At 43.2% G+C, this 19,280-nt stretch overlaps 1 protein-coding gene and 1 long non-coding RNA gene across 3 annotated transcripts in view; one reads left to right on the top strand and one right to left on the bottom strand.

Annotated features, from left to right (window-relative positions):
• The window catches only part of SACS (sacsin molecular chaperone), a 69,969-nt gene that overhangs the window by 11,699 nt on the left and 38,990 nt on the right, over positions 1-19,280 (top strand). Inside the window, exon 2 of the mRNA XM_081215052.1 lies at positions 1,038-1,557. Coding sequence (XP_081071178.1) covers positions 1,538-1,557 — 20 coding nt within the window. The 5' untranslated portion in view covers positions 1,038-1,537. The remainder of the gene's footprint in view (positions 1-1,037; positions 1,558-19,280) is intronic.
• On the bottom strand, positions 5,251-19,095 carry LOC308605247. 2 transcript variants are annotated; one of them, XR_014013654.1, is made up of 5 exons: positions 18,443-19,095; positions 13,575-13,700; positions 8,812-8,978; positions 8,224-8,286; positions 5,251-7,549 (listed from the first exon to the last, which is right to left on the bottom strand). It is a non-coding gene; the product is annotated as an uncharacterized lncRNA (long non-coding RNA). The 2 variants fall into 2 exon arrangements; XR_014013655.1 differs by lacking the exon at positions 8,812-8,978.

Here is a 19,280-nt window from a genome sequence, read left to right as displayed (position 1 = left end):
CTAATTCTTGACAGGAGGCAGTCAAATTTTTTGATATATGATTTCCTATAAAAGAATAATAAGATTTTGGATTGGTTTGTTTCCGTTAATCTCACTCATGGTGCTTAGGAATATTTTTATTATAGCAAGTCACTAGGGAAGTGTTTGGGGAAGAATTTGCAGTGAGTTTTGAGTTTCTTCCCTGGGTTTTAATGAATCCAAGAATCTATAGTGTTCTAAATATAGCTTAGATTATTATCTCTACATTACTTTTGTCCAAAAGGAAACATTGCTGGGTAGCAAAAACAGAATAAGAAGTCAGGAACTGGTTTTCCCATTTTCAGTCCCTCACTTTCTAGTCGAGGATGCTGAAGCACAGCGACTCACCTTCCAGACGCGCACTTCTGTCTCTATCAAAGAACTGCGATAATGTCTAAGAGGGCGCCTTGAAAATTATAAAGACTTTGTAAGCATGATACTTGTAGGAGTGGGTAGAAAATTCAGTTTCATTCATCCCTCTGGCTTACCATTGTTTCAGTTTGTCATCCTTTTCTTCTAGTTTATTTCTTAAAATGTTAGACTGTTGCAGGCAACAATGGTTATTAAGCATATTACTAGTAAAATTTCTTTTTTAAAACGTAGATGTTTCATTTTCAAACAGGAGCTATAATGTGTAAAGTCATAGGCTTGGATCTAGGGGTATTGTTCCTGACAAAAGGCACATTGTGGGAAGCACATAGTCCACTTGGAAGAAGCCGGGGGACTAGAGGGATGAGGAGAAATGCACAGGTAGTGAGAACATGAAACTAAATTAAGTGGACATGTCTTTATTTATAGAGACAGCTTTGTGTGGTTACAATGTGTATCTGCCGGTGGTGAGGGGAAGGGTAAGTGCCATGCTACTTGGCAGGGCTGTGGTGCAACCAGCAGTTTATAATTAGAAAGTCCCTGGAGCTCAGAACCATGGCAGTCTTCCACGAGGAACTGCATTGTCAGTGCCTTTACTTTGAGTACTTTCCCTTACCCCTTCCTTTACCCTTCCTTGATTTTTCTTTCAGGAGCCCAAAAGTGATGCCAAGATGCAGGTATCACAGGAGCAAGAAGAAAGGTGCTCGCCAAGGAGTACTGCACGTCTGCTGAGATAAGGGTGAGGAACACGGAGGCTGAGAACGTCTACATATCTTCCCCAACTCCTTCAAAAAGAAATACGGAAGATTCTCAGATGAAAATAGCTTATCTTTGCTTTGGGGAAAAGCCAAAACCCATTAGCTAATCAATACCATTTTAAGAACATCTGTGGGTTGTTGGATCAGAAGGCGTAACACAAGGAGGCAACACTTTGAGACTGGAGAGTCATACTTTAAGGAACACAAACACAAAACACAGCAACGCTTTCGGACATCAGATGATGAGTGGATGCTGAGGGGAAAACAGCCTTTTCACTGGCCAGGCAGAGCTGAACTGGAGTACACACTTACAGGAAACACAAAGGAAAGACTTGGAAGAAAGAAAAATATTTTCATGGTTCTCCCAGACAGATATTCCAGGCCAAGTGATAATGGAGACCAAGGATAATAGGTAAATGAGTTAATGTTTTAAGTTACAACACTTTGCACTGTCATTTTAAGCTTATTGGGTTTTCCCATATGAAACATATGTTGGCAAAAACAAAGGAAAGCTCTTTAGAGGTAAAAGTGAGTCAACCATAGATACGCTGGTTCTAATGGGAATTGTGCAGATAACACTTCAAGCCGTGGTTGACAGTCACTCCTTACGTCTCTCTATACGGTTTTGGATTTTGTTTCCTGGTGTGGCTCTTACAATGGACAGTTGACTAGATGTATCCTATTGTCTCCTTCGTAAAATGTATATATTGGTGCCTTTCACTGCCCATATGATTATTTAGAAAATATTAAATAACAACTGTGAAGTACTTGGAGTTGTATCAAATAAGCTGAGAGAAGAGAGAGAGAGAGCTCTCTGCTTTTCCTTTATAAACTATGATGATAAAAGATAACATTTGCTCCTTTCCTCAAATTTAGTTGCTCTTTTATGAGAACATATTTTATAAGCTTCAGGGTTTATGCAAAAATATAGTATCGGTGTATATTTATAATTACCCCTTAAATTTCTCTGTGCTCTTCTTTTTTCTTAAGCATATAACAGAATACTCTTTCATTGATTTTTGACGGCTGTATTCAAATAGTGTGTTCAGTAATTCAAAATTTAGGGCCACAGAGACCAGGTAGGGCGTCACATCTTGTAACCCAATGATGTCAACGAATAAAAAGATTTTTAAAATTTGGCTTTCCAAATTTGAAATATTGAAAAAACCCAACATTTGGTTTTTTTCTTTACCTTTTGAAAATTTTTATTCATTAGACAGAGGAAATAAGTGTAACTTTTTCAAAAGAACTTAACCTCTTAACAAATCAGGATTCATTTTGTGACTGATTGTCATTCAAATGTGTGGTTCACACAGCTATAGAGACTACTTAATGGGTCTGACTTTTATTGACAAATTGGAATATTTGATTATTTCTAATATTATGAGAAGTCACCTGAGATGAATTTTCTCACTATTTCTGATGCTAAATTGTTTAAGCTTGAAAGAAGAACCCTCATGTAGCATCATATGTATTATATCCCATATTTCTTTGGTTTTTTTCTTTTTTTACCTTCTAAACTGCTTCCATGTAGTGCTTTTCTGCATGTAGTTTTGAAATTAGATGTTTTTTTCAAGTTAAAGGTGACCTCATTTTCATTCAACTCATCAGTTGGCTGATTTGTTAGAAATAATTTCATTTATAAATTTATTTTAAGTAGCAGTGATAACATAGACTCATTGATGCTGACACTAAGTATACATTTTCAACAATCAGGATTGATTTGAAGCGTCTAACATATAGTGAAAAAACCCAACAGATTAGATGGTCTTTGCAGTCACTAGGTGATAAAGTCTATTTACAGCTAGAACAAAGTGTAAATTAACTTTGAGAATATCTTTGCAGAGACTTACATCCTATAGGCTTTGGGTACTTTAGAATTTCCACAGAACTTATAATTTACTTAAAGTGAAAATGTCAGTGACTCGTTACAGCAACATTTATGAATACATAGAGCAGAGTATATGGGTTGATAATCAAAGCATCAACCTATAAACACACTTTTATTAAGACACTTAAAACCTGTCTTATTAAGACCATAACTTTGTAAAACTTGATTGTCTGGTCTTTTTGTCCCTGGGGCTAGATAATAAGTTTTAAAGCTAAAAAGGATCCAGTGTGGGCTTGATCTCTGGAGCACTGTATCCCGAGTTCTCAGGGGCATGTGTGGGCCGTGCGCCTTGCTCTGAGCCACTGCATTAACACACAGAGCCTTCCCAGGGAACTGGCTTTAGGCAAGTATTTGGGGAAAAGATGTTAGATTATCTATGTGATAAACAATATAAAATGTTTACGCTAAGATAAAAACAGATATATTATTGACTATACCATCTGAACATTAAACTAAAAATTGAGTTAGTCTCACTTGTTGAAGGCTACTTTGGGATTGGTTCCCTTCCATTGCCTTCAGGGGGACTCTGGAGTGTCAGTATGTGACAGTGCAAAGAGCAGATTCCAAGATACGGAGGGGTGGACGAGACTTGGGGAAACTGCCCCCTAGGATGCTAAGGAAACAGTTCTAGGTACAGGGTGCTAAAGAGCTTGGTTCATTTGGGGTTGATTCAGGCTGGTGACAATGTCTAAGAGATCCTGTCTTAGTGTCTCATTTGATGGATGAGAAAACTAAAGTTATGTGACTTGTTCAAACTCATAAGGTTGGTTAAAGAAAAAATTATCCTGATACTTGTTAAAATGGTAAGGAAGATTTTATTTAGGACTTGACACCGATTGCAATTGTGGAGGAGATCTGGCTTAACTCATAATACAGCAAAGACATCTAGGTAGTTATAGCCAGTGAGCCGAGAGAGGGGGCCAGTGGATGGCAAATTAATAAGAGGAGGCATCCAGGGTGGGGAATTCCAGCTAAACTGGCTTGACAGGATACTTGCTGAAGGCAGGCCAGGGTGACAAGGTATCAAGGGTCCGGAGGAGGACTTTGGTTAGCTGTGGGGGGTTAATAAGATCTCAAGGTTGAGGAGATTCTTGCTAAACTGACAGCAGGATTCTTGCCAAAACTGGGCTAGGCTGTTCAAAGACAGAGCCTGAGGACAAGGCCTAGTCGAAAAGAGGGCTCAGAGCAGCCTTCTAAAGTTTGGCCAAGTGGAGAGCCCTTGTCAGTTTCAAGCCCGGCCACAACTGGACCAGTGCTGTCTTCCTGCAGGGTCCATCCAAGGTGTTGAGTGTCCATCTAACCAGGGGATGGCAGTGCAGCCCTTTCAGTTAGGATCCTCCAGACAAACTGTTACCGATTCAAACTTGGGTCCGCTCACCCACACGTTGTAGAGCCAGTGTACTGACCCTGCAGTTGTGGTGAAGGAAAGTGCAGCGTTTATTGCAGGTGCCAAGCAAGGAGTCCAGGCAGCTGGTGCTTAAAAGGCCTGAACTCCCCAAAGGCTTTCAGGTAAAGGTTTATAAAGACAGGGGGAGGGAGAGGGCTTGTGGAGGGCGTGATCAGCTCGTGGACATTCTTCTGATTGGTTGGTGGTGAAGTGATTGGGAGTCAACATCATCAACCTTCTGGTTCCAACTGGTCTGGGGTCTCCATGCTTGTGGGCAGCATGCAGTTAACTGGTGGGGATTTCAGTATCTGCAAAACAGCTCAAAGGACATGGCTCAGAATATCATCTGTAGCCCTGGAGGAGGAACTAAAAGTCCTTGACTTTTAATGGCTAAACTATTATTATTTTGTCTTGCTTGACTGTTTTCCTTTCTTTTTGCATTTTCTCACTTCTCTGATTAAGTTTACTCTTTGGAACTCTGGGAAGGCCTAGGAGGCTATAGTTTTTCTACAGACAAGAGGCAGGCAGAGGACTTGGTGGGGGTGGTCTGTTCCGGGAAGACCCCACAGAGTTCTGCTCACTACAAAAGCTCTGTCCTTAAAGTCATTCATTCAACTAACACGTGTTGGGCATTTATTATGCTTGGCCTTTTTTTTTTTTTAATTTTTATTTATTTATTTATTTATTTATTTATTTTTAATTAGTTTCTGCTTTATAACAAAGTGAATCAGTCATACATATACATCTGTTCCCACATCCCTTCCCTCATGCATCTCCCTCCCTCCCACCCTCCCGATCCCACCCCTCCAGGCGGTCACAAAGCACTGAGCTGATCTCCCTGTGCTCTGCTATTATGCCTGGTCTTTAGAATATGTAAGGGAATGAAATGGATGTAGATACCGACTTTTGTGACTTTTCCTTTCTAACAGAGGAAGACAGTACACAGTAAACATAATACATAATTAAATTATATGGTACTTCATACAATGGAACAAAAGGAACAGTGGGCAGGAAAAGGAGGTGGGAGTCCAATGGGGTGTCATAGGGACATGTGTCACAGTTTTAAATAGGATGCTCAGGAAAGACCTCTTGGAGATGAAACTTGAGCAAACACTTGAAGGAGGTGAGTGAATTAGTCATAAGCTATTTAGGGGAAGAATGTTCCAGACAGGGGAGCACATGCAGATCCCGTAGCTGGGAGCTGCTTGGCACGTTCCAAGAACAGGGAGGAGACTGGTGTGCTGGCGGGGAGGGACTGAGGGCCAGGGAGTCCAAGTCATGGTTGAAGAGGAAGCCGTGAAGGAGATGGGAACCCACTGCAGGGGGTGACACGGTCTGACTTACTTTGTAAAAGGGTCCCTCTAGCTGCTGTGTGGAGGGCAGGGATAGAGGCGGGGAAACCCATCATGGTTTGCTGTCACTACCCAGGTGAGAGATGACGGCAGTTCTGGCAGGAGGGCTGTGTGTAGGAGGCCCTTACCTGACAGCTCTATGCTGGTTCATGTGTCAGTCTGTCCAGGGAGGCTGGGAGAATGTCCTGACCACCTGGCAGTGTCGGAATGTCATGTAAGATGAATGTCGACAACCTGATGAGGATCTTTCCAACAACCATCGGTCCCCTAATTCTCCAGTACCTCCTGGGTGTCCAGCAATTCAAGTTGATTCCAACACTAACGACCCAGAGTTAGCACAGACCCCACGGTTACAGGCTCAGTCCTGCGGGATCGCCTTCACTTGAGGTGCCAGCAGGGGCGGGATCCCCGGGCTACCCCCACTACAAATTCAGGGATTCCCAGGACCCCTGCCCTCAGGTTCAGTAATTCACTAGACTGACTCAGAACCCAGAAAGCTCTTCACTTATGGCTACAGTTTATTATAAAGAATACAACTCGGGAACAGCTCATGGCAGAGATGCATAGGTCAAGATTTGGGGGCAGCAGGTGTGCAGAGCTCCCGGGCCTTCTCCAGGTGCACGTCCCATCCCAGCACCTCCATGTGCTTACCAGCCTGGAAACTCTGCAGCTTGGTGGTCGTTCCAGAGTTCCCAGCTAAGGGTCATCATGTTGGTGCGATTGATTAAATCATTGGCCGTTGGTGGTTGAAGTCAATCTCCAGTCTGTCTCCCCTCCCTGGAGATCAGAACGGGTCAGAAAGTTCCTACCCTCTAATCGTTGGTTCCTGGGGTGACCAACTCCCCTCCTCAACCCCATCTGAGGCTATCTGGGGGCCCTGCCCTCAGCATACAGAAAACACTCTTATCACTCAGGAAATTGCGAGAGTTTTAGGAGCTCTGTGCCAGGACCCAGAGGCAAAGACCAAATATTTATTTCCTACTATCCCATAGTCGAAGTAACAGAGATTCAGATGAGAGAGCAGAGTCCAGTCTTCAGGAGAGCAGGCAGATAAGCTGAGTCCAATTGTATGAAAACAGCCCAGACAGGGAAGAGCAGGTGCGCAGTAGAGGGCGAAGCAAACCTGCCAGCCCTGACTTCTGATGGAGTCATGGATTTGGTGGCAGTAACCCCGGAATAGAGCCAGGGAGGTAGAGTCCAAAGAAAGAACAGTGGATTAGCAATTATTTCCGCACCTCCGAGGTTTCAATAGCTTGTGAGTATAAATAAGGGCAATTAATATTTACACCCATGTCTCCATGGCTCCAGATCTTCACCTGTTGGTAAGACCTTAACCTCCATGCTCTTCTTGTTGGCTTAAATTCTTCCCCAGCTACTTCTGGGTGTCCTCAGGGTGGTGACATCTCCTGTGGGGCCAGGAACGAATTTGCTCACATTCCTTCCACTTGAGCCTCTTGGTCAAGGGCACTTGTCATGACCCCTGCAGCTGGTACCTCAGTAAGACTTTATCCCAACGGACCCCTTGGGACCAAAGTGACGGCCACCTGTGGATGGTAGGTCGGGAAGAGGAATGGCTTCTCCTCAAGCCCGTACTGATTTTGTTTCCTAGGAAAGAGGCAGTGCTGCATGGACTTATTCCCGTCCAGTATTTCATGGCACTGGTCCTTCACCTTCTGTCCTCACAGGCTCCAAACCGGTCCTTCGTGGCCAGAGAGGGGAGGATGGTTCCCATCCTGTCCCTTCTGTGTCTTCTCTTCCCCTTAGACACCTACCTCTGCATCCAAACACAACAAAACCAACTCAACAAACACCCTCCCAGCTCCTTTAAGAGAAAACAAATTGTGTAATGGGAAGAGTATAAACTTTTGAGCCAGACATAACTTGGTTTGAATCCCATTTACTAGTCATGGAGCCTTGAGTAAGTTACTTCTTTTCATAATATGGGGAAAATAATGCATATAATAATGTTAGATCAGAGACTGTGAATGTAAGACACTTGTATAGTACCTGATGTGGAAAAGGGCACCATAGGTTTGTTTCCCACATCTGTGACTCTATGTCTGTTTTGTAAATAAGTTCATTTGTACCATTTTTTTAGATTCCACATATAAGTGGTATCGTATGATATTTGTCTGTCTGACTTACCATATTCATTCAAAAGTGTTTTCCAGCACGTGTGTGAGGGCTTTTGTACTGCCTACGTCCAGCCAGACTATAAAATTGCCATGTGCTTGAAAATACAAGATTGTAATTAGCTCTTAGGAGAGATTTCAGGGCACTTTTATCCCTAAAGCATGCTGACTGTGTGAGATTTTTAGAATCTCAAGCAAAGTGTTTCCCCTTTACTTCAATTCTGGGGAGCAGCATAGAATAAGGAAATTGAATGGAAACCTGGGTTCCAGTCTTGACACTTGGCATTGGCAAGGAAATCTTAGACAAATTACTTACCATCTCTGGGTCCTGAATCTTGATTTGTAAATGTGGTTGATAATGTCTTCTTTGTAGATTTACCTGGGAATTAAATATGACAGTGGGTGTGAAAGATTCAGCATGTGGTTGGTGATAAATGAATACAAATGAGTATTGTTCTAATCGATGGAATATTTTTCCTTAGCGTGAACCCCAAATCTGCCTCTGGAGCCACAGAAATTTTTATACATGAAAACCATTCCCTTATTTGAACAGTATAACATGTACCCTAGAGTCATGTTTTCCCCAGGATAAACATCTCTATTAGCACCAATAACAAGCCCAAATGGGGGTATGGACAGGGTATGGCTTTGCACGGAGTGGGGTTAGATCTTGGCCCTGTGTGTGGTCTGAATCTCTTTTTTAAAAAAATCTGTAAAATAGAAATAAAAATGCCTCATAGGATTTTAGTGAAGATTAAATTAGAAGTGTTTGGTGCCCAGTAAGTGATTCATTATGGCAGGTATTATTATTATGTGTGGTTTTGAATTTCTCACCATCCCAATGTCTGCTTTAAGTGAACAATGGTCTCTGTGATACGATTTCAGAGGCAGTTAGGTGACTCACCTTCCCAAACTCTGAACCTAGTGCCCACACAGCAACAGAAATATCCTTGAGAGAGAGGAATAGGCTGCATTGCCTTCCTGCTGGAAGAAGCACGTGGGGATCAGAGGAGACAGTGCCATGGCATCGAGAGGGATACGTGTTGTTGAGAGTTAGCCCGTGTGCGTGGTCTTCTCCAACGAAGGTTTAAAGAGACGGAAAGAAAAATAAATTCTATTTCTAAACACACATAGACACAGGGAAATGCACCTGAAGGGAATTCCAGGGCCACTTCGGAGTGGGACTCCTCGTGAGCAGGAGGGATGTGCCTGGCAGGGAAGCAGATCCAGGACGGCCTGAAGGATGGAGCTGATGGGAGCTGACCTTGGGTGCACTTGGGAGTAAAGACAATGAAGGAGGAAAAGGAAGAACCAGATCTCAGTCCAGACACAGAATCCACCAGGAGGGCAGTCTCTTTCCTGACAGGGACTGGAGGCTGCAGTGCTCATCCAAGAAAACCTTTAATGGAAGACAACACCGTGAGGCTCAGGAGCTTTCCTTTATGTTAGCACTTTCCCTTTCATATTGAAATGACGTTTGTGTATCATTTCTGTCTTTGAGCTCCTTATGGGCACTGGGGTCCATATTAACAGCATTACTGGTCTTTGATTTCTGGGCACCCGGCAGAGTGCCTGAACATAGGATGGGCACAGGTCATGCTTACTGAACTCAGCAGAGCTGGGGAAGCCGTAGATAAAAGTGCAGAGTGCATCAGGAGAGGAGGAGAAGTTCAGATCAAGATGTTGAAGAGGACCCAAGACGCCACTGGCCTGCTTCACGGTTCTTCTGGCATTGGCCTTGACTGTACAGGTGCCAGAGCCACCGAGGAGGGCGATGGGGAGGACGAGGGTGAGAAGGAGAGTGTGGAGGCCGCCCTCTCGTGATGCCTGCCTGGGGGCCGTTTCCATGAGCTGATGCACCCCCAGACAGAGGCGGGAACTGTGCTCCTTTATCAGGATGCCAGCACCCAGCGCATCGTGGTTGTCACGCATTTTTATTGTATGAATAAATGCGACCCTCCCAGGTCAGCGACAGCCCTTTTCACCTCCCCGTAACCCTGAGGAAGGGTCGTACAGGTGAGGAAGTGAGCTCGGAGCGGTGACATCCCTCCCATGGAAAGGCGTGAGAGCGGGGCTGCAGGGGGGGTCGGGTCTGACCATCAGTTCACCTCCACACAAGGGGTGGAGGATGGAGACAGGTGGAAAGTGAAGAAAAGCAACTTGTGTAAATAAAGGACAAAACAGAAGGAAAATTATTAACTTCCTAAAAGAAAAGCACAATATCAATAGCTGGAAGAAACAGAAAAAAGGAAGAAGCGTATTAGAGTGTATTATGGTATTCGTTGCTCATACCATTTCCGTTTTTTATGTTCAATTTAATCAATTTTATGATGGAGTGTTTTATAGGTTTATGTCGTAAGTTTCCTACCATTGTGTCTAGGGCCGAGACTCCATTAAAACACTCTAATTATTAGCATGCAGTACATTTATTTTAATGTACATACTGCTATAGTTAGCTCACTCTATCTCCATATTTTCTATAAAGCATTCCAAGAGAGGATGTTTAATCAAGGTCGTCATAAATGGAAGAGGAATTCAGAAACCACATGTGGTTGTTTTATTATTCCCTGAAATGGCGAATATGGCTCAAGATGTGTCACCTTTACAAAATCTGAGGGCCTGAGTCACTTTTTTCCTTTCTAATGCAAAGTTCTTTGGGATTACCCCATTGCTATATATAACCATGACTACACTTAAGGCCCTTCCTGGTTAATTTCACTTTGGCAAAGCTATCTTTGAATAATCTAGGATTTTTGGCAACCAAACAACTACCTCGCATTCACATTAACAATAGATTCAAAAGCATCATGTAAAATCTATACAATCCTATTTTCTCAAAACTTTTACAGCAATTTAGGGAATTCATAGTCCCTCTTTGGAAGGAGGAAAGGGAGGAATGTTCATTCAGAAACATGACATCATTTCCCAAAGCATGTTTAATGGAACTAAAAATAAAAGTTAAGGCACCGTCTCCTCTATCTCCATTTTCCTTCCTTGTGTAGAAGGGAAGAATAAGTGAGAATCTGAGATGATCATTCAGGCTTCCTGGGCCACCCTTACTCCCATCCTGAATGGGGTTTAAAGAGCCTTGCTGGATTTCTTTCACCTGTTGGCTAGAAACCATATGCTCCAGTGGATTCTCATTCATTATGTGAAAATGCTGAGTCTAGAACCTCACCTTCAAGTTAAATGGATAATACATTAAAAAAAAAAAAAAGAAGATGGGAAAAGCTAGCATCTAGGAGCTATGTTAAAAATGGGCATATTTATAAAATAAATAAGCCATGGAGATTTAAGCTACAGCATGGTGACTACAGTTAATAATACTATATTGTAGGGGCTTCCCTGGTGGCACAGTGGTTGAGAGTCCGCCTGCCGATGCAGGGGACACGGGTTCATGCCCCGGTCCGGGAAGATCCCACATGCCGCGGAGCGGCTGGGCCCGTGAGCCATGGCCGCTGAGCCTGCGCGTCCGGAGCCTGTGCTCCGCAACGGGAGAGGCCACAACAGTGAGAGGTCCGCGTACCGAAAAAAAAAAATATATATATATATATATATATATATATATATACTGTATTGTATATTTGAAAGTTGCTGAGAGTAGATCTTAAAAGTTCTCATCACAAGAAAAAAATTGTAACTATGTGTAGTGATAGATGTTAATTAGACTTATTGCAGTGATCATTTTGCAATATATACAAATAGCCGATCATTATGTTGTATACCTGAAACTAATATTACATTGTCACTTATACCTCAGAGAAACAAACAGAGGCATGGACTAAAATCTAATGCCTCCATTAAACAAAATTAATTTTGCTTAAATGCCAAAAAACAAAAATGAATATTAACATATTCTGTGCTAACTCCAGTTATTTTTCTTACCTGCATCAGATTGATTTATTTTCTGTCTCCATTCATCAAGTATTTTGTAGTTAATAACATCAGATAAACATGGAGATAGAAAGATGAGTAAGGCAATATTTCATAACTCAAGTCACCAAAGATGGTCTTATGAGGAAGACAGACTTGCGATGATTTAGAATAATTTCACTGAGGAATATACAGGATGCTATGGGATCATGTAGCAAAGAAGCCCTATCCTGTTTGAGATCATACATGTTGGTGACATGACTGCATAGATTCAGTTTTCCGAAGACAGTGTTTTTCCCTGTAGTTGATTGATTCTTATTTGATCACATGAGTTTGGATGGCCAAAATGAACAGGCTTAGTAATCATTTCAAGGGTGAATAAATAACTAAAATAGATTTTAGCTCTTTAGCACTTTTCATACATAGATATTGGAGAGGGAAGCATACATTTCCTCCACTTGGAATGTTAAGTAGATAACTAGTTGGGGCTAACAGTGGCATCTTAGTGAAGTACACGGGTTTTCTTTTAGAGCAACATAGAGGGATCCAGAGGAGAGAGAGACAGAGAGAGAAGCAGAATAGAGAGAAAGAAGTTTGTACCATACCAAGTCTAATCTGAGATAAACTCATGATTGTTCCATTTTCCTTGTACACTGAGCTGAGCCCCAGTTACTTTCAATCACAAGAGTTCTAGCTGATACAACATTAGGACATTATCATTAATTAAATTCCAGAGTTTATTTGTATTCACTAGTTATCCACTAGCATCATTTTCCATTCCAGGACCAATCCAGGATACCATACTATATTTACTGAGCTTTTAAAGAACACTATAAAATATGTCAAAAGCATTCAGGGATAAGATATCATAGTCAAATTATTATTATTTACCCTGCCCTTATCCAAGCTCTCAGGTTCCTTTTAACCACAGCAATATGAGATTTCAGTGCCAAATTCTTTGATGTTCTTTGTCAAAGTTATAAGCAAATATATACAATTACAAATAAAATCAGAGTTATTAAAAAAAAAAAAGTTAAGGCACCGTGTCTCCATTGGCACAAAGAGAAGGGAAGTTCTGTCACTTGTCTGGCTTGTTGTATTGAACGTGGCTTGCCGGATAAGCTCTGCCTTACTGGTTGAAGCCCAGGTCCTCCGTGCAAAGGATCACTCTGCATAAGGCCTTGATGGTGGAGTTGTGGGGTCCACGGGGGAAGTCATCTAGAAGGTGAGCACCAGGCCCGCAGCCACGGTGCCCTGTGAGGCATCAGGCTTCCCAGCGAAGGATACTTGGGGTGCATCTGAAGGAGGAGTGGACATCGGGGAAGGAAGGGGAATACAGGCAGAGACCACATGAGAGAGCTGGGGAGTTAATTTCATGAGGCTGTAGCAGAGCCCGGAAGGGTAGGTGGGAGCCGGGGGGCGGAGAGTAAATTGGGGTGAGGGCGGGGAGTGAGAGATGAGCGTGACAAGTAGAACTTGAATGTCCTTCTAAGGAGTTTGTATTTCATTCTGTTCCTGTATGTATTTGAGGGCAAAGATGTCAGTTCCAACCATTCTGGAAAAAGACTCAGAGCATCTTAAGAAGATGGTTAAATAGACAAACCACTGGACTCACCAGAAAAGTCAAAGTAGCCACATTCACAAATGTTTGTGCCCAGAGGGACTCTACACACTGTGGTACAGGGAATGCCTTTGCCTTTGCATCAACTGCAGTGTTATTATTTTTAGATATAATTCGCATACCATAAAATTCACCTTTTAAAGGGTCCAACTCAGTGTTTTTAGGGTACTCACTGGCAGTGGAGGCTGTGGCGGGCAGAGGGCAGGTGCTGGACGCCCCAGGAAAGCATGGAGACAAAACGAGTGGAAACCAGCAAGCCTGACTCGGGACGGTGGACTTCCCATGCTCCTTCAAGCGATCTGATAGGAAGCAGAAACGGGGCGAGGTTTATCAAACACAGGGGCTCAGTAACACAGGGGTAAGGAAGAGGAAGGGTGACCTCAATCACCTGCCAGGCCCACAGGGCTCAGGTCCACCCAGCCAAGTAGGAACAGACCACCACCCTCTTTCCTTTCCTGTCTCAGGGCTTTGGCCTGTGTGGGCTCAATCGCAGCTGACTATTTGGGGGAACAAGGAGAGAGGAGAACCCACCCCCACCCCTTCCCTCTAGGAAGGCTCTGACCACCCGCCTTAGTGTGGGGTGGTGATGGCTTCAGTGAGGAGAAAACTGACCTTCGAATGAGGATTGTAGGTTGAATTTTTATGTAATGATTTTGGCTGAACTTATTCCAATCATAGAATTGAAATAACTTAAAGTGACCTCAGGACTGCCATTATATTAGGGTGAGAAAAAAATCATAGGATCTGCCCAAATTCCCATCCCAAGGCCAAGAAAGATTACTTGCACGCAGTATCCCCTCTCCCCCATCCTTCAGAAAAAAAAATGTACCTTGGTATGTTACTACACAGCATCTTTTAAAATCTTATCAGTTGCACTCTTTTCTAATATTTCTGCAGATGATTTAAACATAATTTTGCCATGTAGATTAGAGCAATGCTGTAGGCTGATCCAGTGATCACTCACAAATTCCTACTATCTTGTTGGAACCTACTGTGGAGGCTTGAAAAGCTAAATAAACCTGTGGAAACTCCATATCCAGAAAGTCCCAAAAAGCAAAACTTGCATTTGCCATGAGCCGGCAACTATTTACAGAGCATTTACATTGTAGTAGGTATTATACGTAACCTGTAGGTGATTTAAAGTACACAGATGTGTGTAGGTTATATGCAGATATGATGGCCTTTTATATAAGGGACTTGAGCATCCAAGGATTTTGGAAACCACGGGGGTCCTGGAACCAATCCCCCCTCCCTCCTGCTCCTCAGACCAAGAGACAACTGTGTTCACTTTCCTTGCCTCCCTGGCAGCTATGGCGTGGCCATGTGATAAAGTTCTGGCTAATGAGAAATAGAAGTCTGCTGGGAAAATTCTTCTTTTCCCATAAAACAGACAGGATGGGTGTTTTCCCTTTTCCTTCTTCCTACACTGAATATGGATATATTGGAGCTGTATTAGCCATTTTATGAGAAGGAGAGAAGGTCCCCACGTCACTGGGGTGCTGGTCCTGTCACTGCAGATGAGCAGTCTTCCTCTGCACGTGAGAGAAAAACAAACCCTTATCAGTTTAGCTACCGCTCGTCAGGTAATCAGTTACTTGCAGCCAAAAGCATTTTGAACAGAAGTAAAAACCAAAACAAAACCTTATTGACTGATCTTAGGAGTGGAGTTAATATCCACCTATATGCAGTCATTCATTTAACCCTAAACGTCTGAGTAACATTTGTTGAATAATTCTGTGCGCTGGCCCTGAAGATACAAGGAAAAATGCATTGCAATGAAGAGAAATGAAATATGATTAATAAAAATGTGGTCAGTGCTATAGCACCAATGTGAACGTACAGTGTTCAGATGATACAGAAGGAAGCAGCCTGGAAGGGTTGAGGAAAGCTTTGAGAAGCGGTGATTCTAGGACTACGACTTAGGGATTTATCAGATGGAGAGGTGTGGGTAGAGGATGCAGGCAGGTGGGACAGTGCAGGTGCTTTCCTTTCCACGAGGAAGGCCAGGCAGAGTGAAGTGGCTGCATTTTATAAATATTGTAGTTTAACACTGAACAGTGCTGGGGCTTTGGCGTTGCACGACCTGGGTTCGAATTCTGGCTCTCCCACTTATAGCTGTAGATCTGTAAGTAAGATACTTAGTTTCATTTTCCTTACCTGACAGTTGAGGTCTTTATGTACTTCACGGCATAGTTGGAAAGATCAAATGAGCTGAATCACAGAAGGTTTTTAGCAGGTGCCTGGCACGTAGTGAGTATTCCATGAATGTTACATATTAGTATCAGCTGGTCTTGGACACAGGCTATATTATGGTTGGCAGGGTGGCCTGAGAAGACTCTGAGAAGGTTGATTGGTGCTAAACTGTGATGAGCCTTGTCTGCCACGCTGAATAACTTGACCCTAGATCCTACAAATTCTTGTAGGTTTTGGAGCAAAGAACTAGTCAACAATGGCCTCCCCGTTGTCAGGTCCTACGGGCACTTCAGCTACTTGGCATTGCTGACGCCCTTCTTGAAGCTTTTTACTTAATCTCACGGATACGATTTTTCCATTGGTTTTGTTCCTAGTTTAAGTCTTGTCTCCTTAAGTCACCCTCCGTTCTGCTGCCTGAGGAATCTTTGTAAGATGTAACTATGATCGCCTAACCTGATTAAAATCTGAAAGGGGTTCCCCATCCCCTCCAGTCACTCCGTATGTGGCATAGAGACTTCATGACCGCGTGGTCATATTTTTTACGCTCCAGCACGAATTTTGCCCTCTGACCTTTTCATAGGGAACTATTAGAAGTTCCTCAGCTTTATTGCTATTTTTGACTCCATGATTTGCAGGTGCTGTTTTCTCTCCCTTAGAGATCTTTTTCCTCTCCCTGTTTCGTTTATGGTTTTACTTATTCTTTAGGACTTCACAGAATGGCATGCCCACAATATCCTCATCTTTTTATTTCCAAGCTAAACAGCCTTGTGCTGACTCATGAAACAAAGGAATAATGATTTGTTATACTTTTGTCTTTGTGTAAGTGGAGAACATTTTCCAGAAGGGGCTAATTAACTGCTTCCCTCTGATCAAAGATATGCTATCAGGCGCATTCCAGTTTGTAAAATCACAAAGCATTGTTTCAGGGGAAGTTAACCTGAGCCTGGAGCTATGCTTCTAAACTGCAGTGTGAGACTGCAAATGGACCAGAATAAAAATTTAAGAGTTTTTACACTGGATTGGACTGGCATTTTGATGATTACCCTGGATAGGATTTTCAGTTACTAAAATGTGTCCACGTTAGGGACTGGAAGATTTTCATCATCTAAGAGTGACGGGGAAGCTGGGGCCCATGCAATGCCAGATACGTCATCCAGGGAAAGAGAAAGAAAGCACCAGGGCAAGTTAAAACAGGGGTCATGAGAAGGAATAACATTGTTCTCTGCGTCCTGCTGAATCCAGCTTGTCCAATAAAACAGCTGCATTTGCCCGTCTCTATAACTTAAACAGGCTCAGAGGGTGGTCCCATGACCCCCTCCTATCTTACTGATTTGGACTCATTCTAAAATAAAGGACTAAAGCTTCAGCTTCTTGCTATTCTGCATTTGATAATAGGTTCCTACAGAATGAATATAGGGCTCAGCTTAACATTTCTTAGAATACGTTTTACAAATTTCCTTCTTATACATAATGGTGACGTTTCATGAACAGATATTCAACAGTTATGAAGTCTGTGCACTTTTGAAAAATTAAAATACCCATACTTATTAAAAATTAAACTACCATACTTATTCATCGGCTGAAGTAGCCTAAGATATTTCTTCTCAATGGAAAGTTAGGCAGTTAATAGAAATGAGATTTACACAGTGATAAAAACATTGAAAACTACTATGTGTTCATGGTATAATTACCATCATATTAAAACCCCTTAAATTTATGGCCATGTATAAAATTGTTGTTTGTGTTAAGGTTGGTGTTAGAATTATGAATAATGTTTGAGTTTCCACTTTTCTGTATTTTCCAGATATTTATTCATTCCTTCTTTTCCCTCTCTCCCTCTTTTCCTGCCTCCCTCCCTCAGTCCGTCCTTCCTTTCTTTGTATATATTTACTGAGCACCTATTCTGTGTTAGAACCTTTTCCAGGCCCCGGGAAGCCACCAGTAACAGGAGACACTAATTCCAAATCTGAGTTTTTGTCGGGTTGGGCATGGGTCAGAGGGAGAACTGGAAGAGGGGGAGGAATTAGGCAGCGACACCGAGCGCAGGTGAAAGAGGAGGGGAGTGTGAGCTGCACCAGTTCTCTGCCCCCTTTGTAAGCTCTCTTTGGACAAGCTCATCTCCCTGTGTTTCACCCAGGCCTCTGCTGTCACTCCTTAGGAAGAAGTTCTGCGACCACGCGAGTGCCTTTCCTGTCCCATCTTGCACTGCCCCAACGCCCTCCCCTCACTTAAACAGAACTGGCTGACCTCATAGCATGAATTTATGTATCATTTGTCCACTTGTTTATTATTGTCTTCTTCCTCAAAATGTAAGCATGAGATAGGGACTCTGTTTTGTTCACTGCTGTATTCCTGCAGTGTAGAAGTGTGTGCCTCTAGAGCACAGGAGAGGTTTAACAAATATCAACAGAGTGATTAAAAGAATGATTCCCTAATCTATATCCTTAGCTTTCACACCTCGCCTGAGTTCCAGATTTGCATTCCCCACGCTGACCAACCCTTTAAAGGATATCCTGAGTGTACTTTGAACTCCAGGTGTTCAAAGCTTTTTGTGACCAGCCTCCTTCCCCAGCCAAATCGGCTTCACTTCTTGTGAAATCCTCTCCCTTCAGGAAGTAGGGAAAAACCTGCATGACTTATAGCAACTTCACTTTTCAATACGGTTGGAAGGAAGGGATGGAACAGCTGTAAGGGTGTTTGGTATCTTCATTACTGATAGTGAGTTCTGAGTAATATTTTCTGTGGAGGAGGGGGTAAAATTGAAAAACAGTATTTAGTACCATTTTTGGGGTCAACACTAAAATTTAATTCTATTAAGGGTATTTAAACAAGAAGCACACAAGTTTACCTGTTCACGACAGAGCCTTTGAGTTGCCTGAGTAGACGTTGCCTTTTTTTTTGTTTTGCAATGTGTCTCTTCCACACCTACGAGAGACGTTAGCCGGAAGAAAGGACTGACATGTTCTGAAGCGTCAACAAGCCACATGCACTTTCAAATTACAAGGCAACGTTAGTCACTCTGGGGCGATTCCATCAACTCTGAGACTCGTGCTTCTGATTTCAAGGAGCTTGCAGGTGTGATGGGAAACGGGCCACAACAACAGAAGACAATATTGCCAAAATAAGTTGCATATGTTTTAACGCGTCATAGGATACGCTTGCGTGCATTCTCATCTATCACTTTCCTGCTGGCAGTCCTTACTCCATCAGGAAACCGAATCATCGATCCTCCTTTTGTACCTTAAAAACAAAGAGGAAACGAATCCGCGGAGACACTGTTCTGCGGCCGCCTCGTTCCCCGCTGGTGCCCGAGAGGCCACCGTCAACCTCATTTGGAGATGCTTCCAGAGACTCAAATCACTACGGTTGAAGGAGACGTAGGTCCTGCAGGTCTAGTTCTGCATGTCCTGACACTTTTGAACTCGGTCAAGGAAAACAAGTCTTCTGTAAACCTGCGTCCCGCGTTTCCAGCGAAGTGTCGCAGGCGGTCCCTGCCTGGCATTGTCGCAGACGGAGGGAGGGCGGGCGGGGGCGGGGCGTGAGGGAGGGGCGGGGCCAGGCAGCTTCTCAACTACAGATCCGGGTGGGGTGGAGCCTGTAGGCGGGGCGAGTCCTGATGGGCGGGGCGGGGCGGGGCCTGAGGGAGGGGCGCGGCCTGGTGGGTCTAGGGTCTCCTCAAGGAAAGG

This window comes from Mesoplodon bidens (genome assembly GCF_964165515.1).
Source record: "Mesoplodon bidens genome assembly, chromosome: 17".
NCBI classification, from domain to species: Eukaryota; Metazoa; Chordata; class Mammalia; order Artiodactyla; family Ziphiidae; genus Mesoplodon; species Mesoplodon bidens.
The sequence above is the reverse complement of the archived record's forward strand: the minus strand, read 5'-3'. Positions and strand labels throughout refer to the sequence as shown.